Source organism: Melanostigma gelatinosum, assembly GCF_949748355.1.
Source record: "Melanostigma gelatinosum genome assembly, chromosome: 7".
Lineage (NCBI taxonomy): Eukaryota > Metazoa > Chordata > Actinopteri > Perciformes > Zoarcidae > Melanostigma > Melanostigma gelatinosum.
In genome coordinates, this window is record NC_136640.1 from 748,376 (window position 1) to 764,424 (window position 16,049).

Consider the following 16,049-nt stretch of genomic DNA (forward strand, 5'->3'; position numbering starts at 1 on the left):
TTTTACTGCACCCACAAGGTCTCAATCTCTAGTTTCAAGTCTTCTTCAATACAGCATGATGTTCATTTAGTACATTATGGTCCATTTAGAGTCACACAGACCATAAAGCAGGGGATGCTTTAGGGCGGGGCTACACGCTGATTGACAGGTCGACACCAGAGACGTATACGCCGTCTCTAGGTCACTCCTCCTCAGTCCAGATATGGTCACTTCCTGTTCAGTGATTGAGAAAAAACAAGATGGCGACGGACAAAACGTCGAACTAGAGACTTCAAAATGTCTGCAAATGGATGAAACGTCACGATGGCTCCACTTCTTCTATCCAGTCTATGTTGTGACTTTGTTGCCTTCAGCTAAACTCGACCTGCTTCCTCTTTGCTGTAAATGGAGCCGTTAAAGTGAAGCTCACAGGGAACCAATCCAAACTGGTGTCGTTATTCTACAGACATCATATTGTGCAATCAGTATTTACTACATCATGAGAATCACTTGAAGTCATGAACTCAGGATAGAAAACTATTTACATCAGACTTTTCCTCGCAGGGCTTCCGTAAATAATAGAAGTCCTCCTAACACCAAAAGAACAAAGCATGACGATGTTTTAGGACCACAGTGTGTCTGCGGTCTGTGACGGAGGACTGTTCATCAACTGCTCAACTGAAAGACGCAGCGGGGAAATCTCCTTACAGCTCCGAGTCCCAGCAGTCTGACTGGAAAGTGTAATTAAGCAGAGCAGATAATGAATCCCAGCGTCCTCACAGGAAACTCAACTCTGATGTTTTCACCTCGGGGGCCAATCAACAACAAACCCTGAAGGGATACAACTAATTTGATTTGACAGTTTAAACCTCAAAGGAAACATGTTTTCCTTCCTCTAAATGTGCTGTTTGGTTATTGCAGCAGGAAGATTTAATATCAATATTTGTTTGACTTCACGGCTGCATTTATAAGCAGCCGTGAAGTCAAACCACATGACCCGATGACAGAATACTTTGACTTCATCCACGTACAAACACTCAAAACTCAAGGTTTAGGACTTGACTCTGGTCTTGGGACTTGACTCTGGTCTTGGGACTTGACTCTGGACTTGGGACTTGACTCTGGTCTTGGGACTTGACTCTAGTCTTGGGACTTGACTCTGGTCTTGGGACTTGACTAGTCTTGGGACTTGACTCTGGTATTGGGACTTGACTCTGGTCTTGGGACTTGACTCTAGTCTTGGGACTTGACTCTGGACTTGGGACTTGACTCTGGACTTGACTCTGGACTTGGGATGTGACTCTAGTCTTGGGACTTGACTCTGGTCTTGGGACTTGACTCTGGTCTTGGGACTTGACTCTAGTCTTGGGACTTGACTCTGGACTTGGGACTTGACTCTGGTCTTGGGACTTGACTCTGGTCTTGGGACTTGACTCTGGACTTGGGACTTGACTCTGGACTTGACTCTGGACTTGGGACTTGACTCTAGTCTTGGGACTTGACTCTGGACTTGGGACTTGACTCTGGTCTTGGGACTTGACTCTAGTCTTGGGACTTGACTCTGGTCTTGGGACTTGACTCTGGACTTGGGACTTGACTCTGGACTTGACTCTGGACTTGGGACTTGACTCTAGTCTTGGGACTTGACTCTGGACTTGGGACTTGACTCAGGACTTGACTCTGGTCTTGGGACTTGACTCTGGACTTGGGAATTGACTCTAGTCTTGGGACTTGACTCTGGACTTGGGACTTGACTCAGGACTTGACTCTGGTCTTGGGACTTGACTCTGGACTTAACTCTGGTCTTGGGACTTGACTCTGGACTTGGGACTTGACTCAGGACTTGACTCTGGTCTTGGGACTTGACTCTGGTCTTGGGACTTGACTCTGGACTTGGGACTTGACTCTGGTCTTGGAACTTGACTCTGGACTTGGGACTTGACTCAGGACTTGACTCTGGTCTTGGGACTTGACTCAGGACTTAACTCTGGTCTTGGGACTTGACTCTGGTTTTGGGACTTGACTCTGGACTTGGGACTTGACTCAGGACTTGACTCTGGTCTTGGGACTTGACTCTGGACTTGGGACTTGAATCTGGACTTGACTCTTGACTTGCTGGTCTTCACTCCAGACTTGGGACTTGACTCTGGTCTTGACTCTGGTATTGGGACTTGACTCTGGTCTTGGGACTTGACTCAGGACTTGACCATGGACTTAACCCTGGGCTTGACTCAGGACTTGACTCTTGACTTGCTTGTCTTCACTCCAAACTTGGGACTTGACTCTGGTCCTGGGGCTTAACTCTGAGCTTGGGACTTGACAGGGCTTGACCCTGGACTTGACCCTGGACTTGACTCTGGACTTGCCTCTGGACTTGGCTCTGGACTTGACTCTTGACCTGCTTGTCTTCACTCACGACTTGGGACTTGACTCTGGTATTGGGACTTTGACTCAGGACTTGACCCTGGACTTGACTCTGGACTTGACTCTGGACTTGCTTGTCTTCACTCCAGACTTGGGACTTGACTCTGGTCTTGAGGCTTGACTCTGGTCTTGGGGCTTGACTCTGGTCTTGGGACTTGACTCTGGTCTTGGGGCTTGACTCTGGTCTTGGGACTTGACTCTGGTCTTGGGACTTGACTCTGGTCTTGGGGCTTGACTCTGGTCTTGGGACTTGACTCTGGTCTTGAGGCTTGACTCTGGTCTTGGGACTTGACTCTGGTCTTGAGGCTTGACTCTGGTCTTGGGACTTGACTCTGGTCTTGAGGCTTGACTCTGAACTTGGGACTTGACATGGCTTGCCCCTGGACTTGACCCTGGACTTGACTCTGGACTTGGCTCTGGACTTGACTCTTGACCTGCTTGTCTTTACTCACGACTTGGGACTTGACTCTGGTATTGGGACTTTGACTCAGGACTTGACCCTGGACTTGACTCCGGACTTGACTCTGGACTTGCTTGTCTTCACTCCAGACTTGGGACTTGACTCTGGTCTTGAGGCTTGACTCTGGTCTTGGGGCTTGACTCTGGTCTTGGGACTTGACTCTGGTCTTGGGGCTTGACTCTGGTCTTGGGACTTGACTCTGGTCTTGAGGCTTGACTCTGGTCTTGGGACTTGACTCTGGTCTTGAGGCTTGACTCTGGTCTTGGGACTTGACTCTGGTCTTGAGGCTTGACTCTGAACTTGGGACTTGACAGGGCTTGCCCCTGGACTTGACCCTGTACTTGACTCTGGACTTGGCTCTGGACTTGACTCTTGACCTGCTTGTCTTTACTCAGGACTTGGGACTTGACTCTGGTATTGGGACTTTGACTCAGGACTTGACCCTGGACTTGACTCCGGACTTGACTCTGGACTTGCTTGTCTTCACTCCAGACTTGGGACTTGACTCTGGTCTTGAGGCTTGACTCTGGTCTTGGGGCTTGACTCTGGTCTTGGGACTTGACTCTGGTCTTGGGACTTGACTCTGGTCTTGAGTCTTGACTCTGGTATTGGGACTTGACTCTGGTCTTGGGGCTTGACTCTGGACTTGGGACTTGACTCAGGACTTGACCATGGACTTGACCCTGGGCTTGACTCAGGACTTGACTCTTGACTTGCTTGTCTTCACTCCAAACTTGGGACTTGACTCTGGTCTTGGGACTTGACTCTGGTCTTGAGGCTTGACTCTGGTCTTGGGACTTGACTCTGGTCTTGCTTGTCTTGACTCTGGTCTTGACTATTTTATGGCACATGGGGTATTTTTGCTTAATGAATGATTTGAACGATAAATTATAATTGTTTTATTTTAATTGATTGTTAATTGACTCACAGTTTTATCTCCAGAACATTTGGAAGGTAATAATAATGGAAAAATAACAGGTGGTCATAATAATGTGAAGATATAATAACACATATTATAACAACATAATAACACATAACAAGGCGTTGACCGAGGATGTTGAAGGATATTTATCAGCTGGCTGATTAAGCTCTGGAGTATCTCCTCTGACGGGCTCAGGGACGTTCTAATTGGTTCAAACTGGTTTTAGCCAATCAGAGTGCTGCTGCGTTTGGGATCAGTCTTCTCGCGGGACGTTTGGACTTCGGGCATAAAATGAAGCGACACAGTTTTTACACTGGAAAGAGTTTTTCCTGACGACCATCTGATGAACTGCAGCAGGTACAAATATTCAATAATCTATTGGTTTGGTGTTATTCGTCTGATGAGAACAGTTTTTAATGCTAGTCCAAAGCTGGAGTACGTTATTACGAAGGTATTGAAGTAGTCGGAGTTCTAATTGAATTGTTCCAACATGATGCTTCAGTGATTCTTTATGGTTCTCATGTTTACAACTTCATTACAAATCTAAAAGGTCTGCACAGTCAAATATTATAGATTATAATTACTCACTCGACTGCAGAGACACTGTTTACTTCTACCGCACAACATTTCAGAGACGTTCTTTATATGCATTTGTTTTACGGCTGCAGAAACAGGTTTCTGTGCAGATTAAGATTTTGTAAACAAACCTGCATCAACATAAACAATCTATTTAGAACCCAAATGAATTTCTGTTGTTTTACGATGTCGTTCTTCAGCTTCTGTTAAATACATTTTAAACTGTCTGCGAAGATGTTTCACATTAAAAGCCTTTCTCTTTCCTGTCATGCTTTTAATGTGAAATATCTAACTTGGAACAATTTATATGTAAAATGAAATGAAATTGACATGATACCGAATTAAACGTAAAAAATTTTTAAGGGCTTTTCTGTATTTAGACTATTTTTTATATCGTAATACTCACTCGTGACTTCGTTTCCATAAAAGCTTTTTGAGAAAATCCATCGTTTTACGACAGTTGTTACTCATTAAGGTCGATCAGGACTTTGAGTACTAATACGCGTTACAGCCGTCATCCCAGGTGGTTCAATTCAGGCTGATGTTTTCATACGTGTACATGTACACACGGAAATATTAACTGTATGTATTTGTATCTGTTTAAGAGGTAGTTAAGAGTATAAATGATTTGGTCTCATTCATAGAATAGTTTATGTATATATATTCTTTCATTCAATACACATTTTAATATAAACATGTACAGTGTCTATGTATGTATTTATTAGTGCTGGGCAACGATTACAATGTTTAATTGTGATCAATCTCATTGTTATGACAAAGTTCAATAATGAATTCATAAGTAGTGTATTGTGCACTGTTATTTGAAAGTGCTGCTCTATGAACAAAGGTGAAGAACATTGTGTGTGAACACGTTGAACACATCAGGTTGTTGTTAGCAGCAGTGTTCTCTTCACACAGCAGCAGTTCTATCTCTTCTATATCTGTGCTCAGTGTGTGAAACGTTCCACTGCTGTGAACAGAACAACATGTTTCACACGTTCATCTACATGTGTGTGTTGAGTCTTCATCACAGTCAGAGCATGTGATGCAGCGCTACTCTTCATCACTATGATGCAGCGCTACTCTTCATCACTATGATGCAGCTCTACTCTTCATCACTATGATGCTGCTCTACTCTTCATCACTATGATGCAGCTCTACTCTTCATCACTATGATGCAGCTCTACTCTTCATCACTATGATGCTGCTCTACTCTTCATCACTATGATGCAGCTCTACTCTTCATCACTATGATGCAGCTCTACTCTTCATCACTATGATGCAGCTCTACTCTTCATCACTATGATGCAGCTCTACTCTTCATCACTATGATGCAGCGCTACTCTTCATCACTATGATGCAGCTCTACTCTTCATCACTATGATGCAGCTCTACTCTTCATCACTATGATGCAGCTCTACTCTTCATCACTATGATGCTGCTCTACTCTTCATCACTATGATGCAGCGCTACTCTTCATCACTATGATGCAGCGCTACTCTTCATCACTATGATGCAGCTCTACTCTTCATCACTATGATGCAGCTCTACTCTTCATCACTATGATGCTGCTCTACTCTTCATCACTATGATGCAGCTCTACTCTTCATCACTATGATGCAGCTCTACTCTTCATCACTATGATGCAGCTCTACTCTTCATCACTATGATGCTGCTCTACTCTTCATCACTATGATGCAGCTCTACTCTTCATCACTATGATGCAGCGCTACTCTTCATCACTATGATGCAGCTCTACTCTTCATCACTATGATGCTGCTCTACTCTTCATCACTATGATGCAGCTCTACTCTTCATCACTATGATGCAGCTCTACTCTTCATCACTATGATGCTGCTCTACTCTTCATCACTATGATGCAGCTCTACTCTTCATCACTATGATGCAGCTCTACTCTTCATCACTATGACCAGCTCTACTCTTCATCACTATGATGCAGCTCTACTCTTCATCACTATGATGCAGCTCTACTCTTCATCACTATGATGCAGCTCTACTCTTCATCACTATGATGCTGCTCTACTCTTCATCACTATGATGCAGCTCTACTCTTCATCACTATGATGCAGCGCTACTCTTCATCACTATGATGCAGCTCTACTCTTCATCACTATGATGCTGCTCTACTCTTCATCACTATGATGCAGCTCTACTCTTCATCACTATGATGCAGCTCTACTCTTCATCACTATGATGCAGCTCTACTCTTCATCACTATGATGCTGCTCTACTCTTCATCACTATGATGCAGCTCTACTCTTCATCACTATGATGCTGCTCTACTCTTCATCACTATGATGCAGCTCTACTCTTCATCACTATGATGCAGCTCTACTCTTCATCACTATGACCAGCTCTACTCTTCATCACTATGATGCAGCTCTACTCTTCATCACTATGATGCAGCTCTACTCTTCATCACTATGATGCAGCTCTACTCTTCATCACTATGATGCTGCTCTACTCTTCATCACTATGATGCAGCTCTACTCTTCATCACTATGATGCAGCGCTACTCTTCATCACTATGATGCAGCTCTACTCTTCATCACTATGATGCTGCTCTACTCTTCATCACTATGATGCAGCTCTACTCTTCATCACTATGATGCTGCTCTACTCTTCATCACTATGATGCAGCGCTACTCTTCATCACTGTGATGCAGCTCTACTCTTCATCACTGTGATGCAGCTCTACTCTTCATCACTATGATGCTGCTCTACTCTTCATCACTATGATGCAGCTCTACTCTTCATCACTATGATGCAGCTCTACTCTTCATCACTATGATGCTGCTCTACTCTTCATCACTATGATGCAGCTCTACTCTTCATCACTATGATGCTGCTCTACTCTTCATCACTATGATGCTGCTCTACTCTTCATCACTATGATGCTGCTCTACTCTTCATCACTATGATGCTGCTCTACTCTTCATCACTATGATGCAGCTCTACTCTTCATCACTATGATGCTGCTCTACTCTTCATCACTATGATGCAGCTCTACTCTTCATCACTATGATGCAGCTCTACTCTTCATCACTATGATGCTGCTCTACTCTTCATCACTATGATGCAGCTCTACTCTTCATCACTATGATGCAGCGCTACTCTTCATCACTATGATGCAGCTCTACTCTTCATCACTATGATGCTGCTCTACTCTTCATCACTATGATGCAGCTCTACTCTTCATCACTATGATGCAGCTCTACTCTTCATCACTATGATGCAGCGCTACTCTTCATCACTGTGATGCAGCTCTACTCTTCATCACTGTGATGCAGCTCTACTCTTCATCACTATGATGCTGCTCTACTCTTCATCACTATGATGCAGCTCTACTCTTCATCACTATGATGCAGCTCTACTCTTCATCACTATGATGCAGCTCTACTCTTCATCACTATGATGCAGCTCTACTCTTCATCACTATGATGCTGCTCTACTCTTCATCACTATGATGCAGCTCTACTCTTCATCACTATGATGCAGCTCTACTCTTCATCACTATGATGCAGCTCTACTCTTCATCACTATGATGCAGCTCTACTCTTCATCACTATGATGCAGCTCTACTCTTCATCACTATGATGCTGCTCTACTCTTCATCACTATGATGCAGCTCTACTCTTCATCACTATGATGCAGCTCTACTCTTCATCACTATGATGCAGCTCTACTCTTCATCACTATGATGCAGCTCTACTCTTCATCACTATGATGCAGCTATACTCTTCATCACTATGACGCTGCTCTACTCTTCATCACTATGATGCAGCTCTACTCTTCATCACTATGATGCTGCTCTACTCTTCATCACTATGACCAGCTCTACTCTTCATCACTATGATGCTGCTCTACTCTTCATCACTATGATGCAGCTCTACTCTTCATCACTATGATGCAGCTCTACTCTTCATCACTATGACGCTGCTCTACTCTTCATCACTATGATGCAGCTCTACTCTTCATCACTATGATGCAGCTCTACTCTTCATCACTATGATGCAGCTCTACTCTTCATCACTATGATGCAGCTCTACTCTTCATCACTATGATGCAGCTCTACTCTTCATCACTATGATGCTGCTCTACTCTTCATCACTATGATGCAGCTCTACTCTTCATCACTATGATGCTGCTCTACTCTTCATCACTATGATGCAGCTCTACTCTTCATCACTATGATGCAGCTCTACTCTTCATCACTATGATGCAGCTCTACTCTTCATCACTATGATGCAGCTATACTCTTCATCACTATGATGCTGCTCTACTCTTCATCACTATGATGCAGCTCTACTCTTCATCACTATGATGCAGCTCTACTCTTCATCACTATGACGCTGCTCTACTCTTCATCACTATGATGCAGCTCTACTCTTCATCACTATGATGCAGCTCTACTCTTCATCACTATGATGCTGCTCTACTCTTCATCACTATGACCAGCTCTACTCTTCATCACTATGATGCTGCTCTACTCTTCATCACTATGATGCAGCTCTACTCTTCATCACTATGATGCAGCTCTACTCTTCATCACTATGATGCAGCTCTACTCTTCATCACTATGATGCAGCTCTACTCTTCATCACTATGATGCAGCTCTACTCTTCATCACTATGACCAGCTCTACTCTTCATCACTATGATGCAGCTCTACTCTTCATCACTATGACGCTGCTCTACTCTTCATCACTATGATGCAGCTCTACTCTTCATCACTATGATGCAGCTCTACTCTTCATCACTATGATGCAGCTCTACTCTTCATCACTATGACCAGCTCTACTCTTCATCACTATGATGCAGCTCTACTCTTCATCACTATGACCAGCTCTACTCTTCATCACTATGATGCAGCTCTACTCTTCATCACTATGACGCTGCTCTACTCTTCATCACTATGATGCAGCTCTACTCTTCATCACTATGATGCAGCTCTACTCTTCATCACTATGATGCAGCTCTACTCTTCATCACTATGACCAGCTCTACTCTTCATCACTATGATGCAGCTCTACTCTTCATCACTATGACCAGCTCTACTCTTCATCACTATGACGCTGCTCTACTCTTCATCACTATGACGCAGCTCTACTCTTCATCACTATGATGCAGCTCTACTCTTCATCACTATGATGCAGCTCTACTCTTCATCACTATGATGCAGCTCTACTCTTCATCACTATGATGCAGCTCTACTCTTCATCACTATGATGCTGCTCTACTCTTCATCACTATGATGCAGCTCTACTCTTCATCACTATGACGCAGCTCTACTCTTCATCACTATGATGCTGCTCTAATCTTCATCACTATGATGCTGCTCTACTCTTCATCACTATGATGCAGCTCTACTCTTCATCACTATGATGCAGCTCTACTCTTCATCACTATGATGCTGCTCTACTCTTCATCACTATGATGCAGCTCTACTCTTCATCACTATGATGCAGCTCTACCCTTCATCACTATGATGCTGCTCTACTCTTCATCACTATGATGCAGCTCTACTCTTCATCACTATGATGCTGCTCTACTCTTCATCACTATGATGCTGCTCTACTCTTCATCACTATGATGCAGCTCTACTCTTCATCACTATGATGCAGCTCTACTCTTCATCACTATGATGCTGCTCTACTCTTCATCACTATGATGCTGCTCTACTCTTCATCACTATGATGCAGCTCTACTCTTCATCACTATGATGCAGCTCTACTCTTCATCACTATGATGCAGCTCTACTCTTCATCACTATGATGCAGCTCTACTCTTCATCACTATGACCAGCTCTACTCTTCATCACTATGATGCTGCTCTACTCTTCATCACTATGATGCAGCTCTACTCTTCATCACTATGATGCAGCTCTACTCTTCATCACTATGATGCAGCTCTACTCTTCATCACTATGATGCTGCTCTACTCTTCATCACTATGATGCAGCTCTACTCTTCATCACTATGACCAGCTCTACTCTTCATCACTATGACCAGCTCTACTCTTCATCACTATGATGCTGCTCTACTCTTCATCACTATGATGCAGCTCTACTCTTCATCACTATGATGCAGCTCTACTCTTGATCACTATGATGCAGCTCTACTCTTCATCACTATGATGCTGCTCTACTCTTCATCACTATGACGCTGCTCTACTCTTCATCACTATGATGCAGCTCTACTCTTCATCACTATGACCAGCTCTACTCTTCATCACTATGATGCAGCTCTACTCTTCATCACTATGATGCAGCTCTACTCTTCATCACTATGATGCAGCTCTACTCTTCATCACTATGATGCAGCTCTACTCTTCATCACTATGATGCAGCTCTACTCTTCATCACTATGATGCAGCTCTACTCTTCATCACTATGATGCAGCTCTACTCTTCATCACCATGATGCAGCTCTACTCTTCATCACTATGATGCAGCTCTACTCTTCATCACTGTGATGCTGTAACTCAGGTGATGAAGGTGACCCGGTGATGTCCAGTAGTCTCCAGTGAGAGCAGCAGCTGCTGCTCGTTGTAACGCGTGGCTTTAGTCGTCCTCTCCTTTAACACAACTCGTGTGTTCTTCTGCTGACGGTGCGTCTTGAGGCTCATACGTGACGTCATTCGTTGAGATCCTAAAGCTGCGTTCACACCAAACGAGACGTGAACGCAGCTTGAGAACGTTCCTCAGACCGACATCTTCCACAACACTCACCTGCAGTTTGTCTCCACTTCTCTGTAGCATGTTAGCTTGTGTTGCTTTAGTTTATCTAAACTCCTCCCACACGCTGCAGCAACGTAGTCTCAAGACTTCCTCCACCGCTGCCAGTGAGCAACGCACTTTACAAATAAAGTAACAGACCGTCTCACGCAGCCGAGGAAACTCTGTAAACGCAGCAGGCAGGTCCACATGGTCCCCTGCTGGCCGACCGTCTGCCGAACAGCCCTGAGCTGGGCTTCAACGGGTCTTCATCTCCAACCCACATCCTGTAACGTAACAATGGCCTGCCTCGGTCGGCGCTAGCTGCTCTTGGCCTGTCTCGAACGATTCCGTCGTGACGCCCTTTCCGGTCATTACGCTGTCATTTTCTTCGGCGATCGCCAACCAAACGTAAATAATATCAATTCATACATATCAAATAATCTATGTGTCAAATTTCATGAATATATATGGACGTTTATATGTCTAAATACTATAGGAAAGTGACTTTGATGAGAGAAAGCAGAAAGAACGCTCGGGCGATGCTAAAACAGCTCAAACGGAAATTAAGGAGCTTTTATTGCATCATTTGGAGTTGTTGAAGCGTGATATCTTATTGTGAAGGACAGAACTACGGTCCCGGATGTGTTGACAGCATTGATGGTCATTTTTGCGACCCTGGAACAAGCGAATATCTCCGAAAAACCAGCAGCAGCCAGTGTTTACAACGAGGATAGAAGTCCGGACGGATTAGGCCAAGAGCAGTGCACGGCTAATTCACCGGTGTTAGCATCGTTTTAACGACTCTGGTAAAGGCAAAGCTAACTGTAATAATTACAACAATATTTCGTTTGAAAGGTACGAAGTTTAACTTCAGTTTAACACCATTAAATCAACTGAAAACATTACACGATCATTTTTATCAACATTGTAAGTGAATTGTATTGAAACATTAGCTAAAAACTGTCCGGTTTGGGGTACAACTTGAACCAGCGGCGCTTTTCTCTTTGAAGTGCCGCGGAGTTAGCCTGCTAGCTAAACTGACACGGCTAAGCTAAGAAAGTGCACACTCACAGTCACCGAAGTGTAAACTAGTCGTAGCGGAGACCAGACTTCTGGTTCAGCCCACGGCTTCTCTCTGTATTTCTGCCCCCCTCCCCCCCGACCAGAAGCGGGAGGAACTTAATGACTCATAAAGATTCAAACAATTTAATATGAATTGTCAGCAGTCATCTGCAAATAAAGTCACATGATTTGACTGATAAATATTCTTGTGTTGATTAAACTCAGATGTTTTGGCGTCTGACCGTCTCAACGCTGTCGGTGAAGCCGGCCGCCATGTTGGAGGCGTGGAACTCCTCCCACAGCACCTTCGTGTTCAGAGGTTTCGCCGCGCTGCAGAAGCACCGCCGGCTGCTGGCGCTGCCATTCTCCGCCTCCTACCTGACAGCACTGCTGGGAAACGGCCTGCTGGTGTACGTGATCCGCCGCACAGAAAGTCTGCACAGCCCCATGTACCTCCTCATCTGCACGCTATGCGTGGTAGATGTCCTGGTGGTGACCGCCATCGTACCCAACATGCTCCTTGGCCTCCTCTTCGACTTGGACCGGATCTCGTTGGCCGGCTGCTTAACCCAGATGTTCTTCACCCACTTCCTGTCGTCGCTGGAGTCGACGCTGCTGCTGGCGATGGCGCTGGACCGCTACGCGGCCATCTGCCGGCCGCTGCGCTACGCCAAACTCATGGACTCGTCCGTGTTGGTGAAGCTGATGCTCTTCACGCTGGTCCGCAGCGGCTCCATCATGGTGACACTAGTCACGTTGGCGGGTTCACTGCGGTTCTGCGGCTCCGACGTCATCCAGCATTGCTACTGTGACCACATGGCACTGGTCAGCCTGGCGTGCGACGGCACAGAGAAGAACGTGGCGGCGGGCCTCGCTGTGATCATCTGCTTCGTGGGCGTGGACATACCGCTCATCTTCTTCTCCTACATGAAGATCCTGAGCGCCGTCTTGAGAGCGGCGACCGCCGGTGAGGAACGCAGGAAGGCGTTTCACACCTGCGGCACTCACCTGATCGTCATGATGTGCTTCTACCTGGTGGGGAGCGTCACGTTCCTCTCCCACAACCTGAACATCCCCATACCGACGGACGTCAACACCTTCATGGGACTCATGTACATTCTGTTCCCAGCGACGGTCAACCCCATCATCTACGGCGTTCGGACCAAAGAAATCCGAAGCGGCTTTTTTAGGCTCTTTAAAGTCCGAGTAAAGAAAATAATGATGGTGAAAGTTTCTCCTGCTGGAAAAACGTGACGACGTGTTTCTGCTTCAAACACCTCTCACAGATTCTCCAACATTTGAATGTTAAATGTTTAAATGTTAGAGGAGAACTAGTAAAGAACTGACTAAATTAGTGCTGCAACTAACGATTCATACAAGTGTTAGCTTTGCAATAGCTTTGTAAGGGGCGTTAGCGATATCAACGGTTGAATTACAACTTCCTTGTCTGTTGTCACACAGAGACTATTCCCATAGACTTTAATTGGGAAAGAAACGTCTGTAACTCAGAGGATATTTTATTGTGAAGTGAGTCTACTTCCCATTCAGAACATATGAATATCCCTGATTTAAAATAATCAGGTTCTAAAAGTTGTAAAATGTACTAATATTTATTTTCAAAACATTCAAACTTTATCTGCATGTTAACGTTATTGAATTCTAACTGCAAGCTGCAGAAAAGAAGATAAATACTGTCATCCAATTTAATTTGATCATGTTAATCTGAAGATACATTCAGTCGGAGGTCAGTACAGTGTGTCCACCAGAGAGCGCTGAATGATTGTTACAGTGTAAAATGTCCTTTAAGTCAATATATATTGCTTTGTGTTTAATAATAATATTAAAAATGATATTGGCTGATGTCTCATCGAGTTCTCAATCGTTTCAACCAAGTCTTTCTGTTTTGTCCCGTTTACGTGAGAAACACACACAGTTAGCCACAAACGTCCTTTTATTAGCGATGTAGTGGAATAACATACAGGTTTCCTCCTGGCCCTGTCAAAATAAAAGCCCATCCAAATAATGTTAGAAACAATAAAGACGTTTTGGCTGTTTTTGATCTTTGTTTTGTTCAATAAAAGTTGGCTCCTGATTCTTCACATGGATTTAAAGTCCATTAAAGGACCATTCTGGTGGTTTTTTACATTAACGGTTCCTGTTTTATGAATCGGTTTTAAATAGATTTGCTTCTTTCAGCCTTCAGAGTAGCTCTGCTGGTACGTTCAAGGACGCTCGCACATCACAGACTTGAGAGTTGCCTATGAAACTATAGATTCTTATACTTTAAGGTACGAGCACAGGGAAGATCTTTTCATCATAGTCATTGATCAATCATAAATGTAAAGTAATGTGGAGGATTAAATTCAGATGTTTGAATCATGTTGACGGTACAAATACTTTCCTTTCATGAGAAATCACAGTTAAGTTGTTGAATGTTAAAAGGTCATCAAACACAAAGCGACGACAAACGGCGAGAACTTTGTGAAAATAAAAAACAAAATCATCAACAGTCTGAATCTGAGACATTTGTTCTTCATCAGAAAAGTATTGAGGCTGAACTTCATCGTCTACACGACGTATTCTTTACCTGAACAAGTGAGATTACTTTGCTCGGCGTCGCTACTTTTATCACCCTTTACCGACAAAAAACTACATTTTATTTGATTTTATCTGTTATTAAGTTTGAATTATTTTTCCAGGTGTGGAAGTTTAGATTTCAAACATGTGATTCGTTCATCCACAAACAGGACATGTGAGGGTGTTTATAATTAATCTCACTGTCAGAAGACACATTCATGTTTAAACATATTGAGACATTTATTAAAACAGCCACCAATGTGACCAAGCTAGCTAGCCGGATAGCTGCTAGTAGCTGCTAGCTAGCAGCTTTCTAAAGCGTAGGACGTGTTTTTACGAGGATTAAATGATGATGAAACTGGTGATGCAAAGTTAAGTAATCCCACTACTTTCTTTGCGACACAAGGAGGAAGCGCTCTAGTTTAGGTCAAGAATGAGGTGATAGAAGTGAAAGATTGAAGAACGATGACCATCTGAATACGATCCACATGAAAACCTCTAAAACCAGAACCATCCTCTATAAAGGTCCATTACCGTGATATTAATAAACCGTAGAAAGTATCGGTGTATTTCATGCACACTCGGCCACCGAGTCCTCTCTCTCTGACAGTCTCAGGTTGTCTCGGCGGGTCGATGACTTCTTCTGGTGTTTCCGTCAGACCTCTGTCGGCTGAACTGTTCCAGATCTACCGAAGGTTGGCAGCGTTGTTTTACGAAGACCCTCTTGATACGACACATCAAACTAATCTCAAGATGACGTTACTCCTGTTGGCTCGCTAATGGAAACACGTAGAACAAACTGACATTAGAGGCATGCTACCAGCAGCGGGGTTTACGACAACTGCCGCGGTCGCCGATTCAAGTCTCCGGCCGGCCGGGGCAACAAGGAGCTAAGAGGCCGCTCCGTCTGAAAACACGACGAGGCTGCATTATTCAAGCTTTTTTTACACCTCCGGCAGGACGCAGAGAGGACGAACATGAACGAAGAACACAAACACGGCACCACCGAGTGTTTTGAAGGGCGTCCAGACTTTGGACGACATCCGTCAGCTCCACGCTACCAACAGCAGGGAGACGACGACGGCGGCGACGACGGCGGCGGCGACGGCAGCGGCGACGGCGGCGCTTCAAGCCTTTATCTGTTGTCCAGTTTGGGCGAGTCTACCGGCTCCTCGTCTTCATCCTTGTCTTCCTTCGCTCCACCAATCAGCCGCTGGCGGGCGAAGTCTTCAAAGATGATGTCATCGTCGCTGAGGGGAGGGGGGCAGAGGGTTGTGGAGGTTAATTTATAAGAAAACAATGAAAGAAACAT

At 44.5% G+C, this 16,049-nt stretch overlaps 2 protein-coding genes across 3 annotated transcripts in view; one reads left to right on the forward strand and one right to left on the reverse strand.

Moving 5' to 3' along the window:
* Positions 1-12,433: 12,433 nt before the first annotated feature.
* or55e1 (odorant receptor, family 55, subfamily E, member 1) lies at positions 12,434-13,414 on the forward strand (the record flags this gene model as incomplete). The annotated part of the gene is made up of 1 exon (XM_079271517.1): positions 12,434-13,414. One exon carries the CDS (start codon positions 12,434-12,436, stop codon positions 13,412-13,414), a length of 981 nt encoding a protein of 326 aa, XP_079127643.1.
* Positions 13,415-14,190: 776 nt separating this feature from the next.
* Positions 14,191-16,049, reverse strand: part of arrb1 (arrestin, beta 1) — a gene marked incomplete at its 5' end in the record, with an annotated part of 29,179 nt that continues 27,320 nt past the window's right edge. For both annotated transcript variants that reach the window (XM_079272548.1, XM_079272547.1), the window contains one exon: positions 14,191-15,987. In XM_079272548.1, coding sequence (XP_079128674.1) covers positions 15,873-15,987 — 115 coding nt within the window. In that variant the 3' untranslated portion in view covers positions 14,191-15,872. The remainder of the gene's footprint in view (positions 15,988-16,049) is intronic.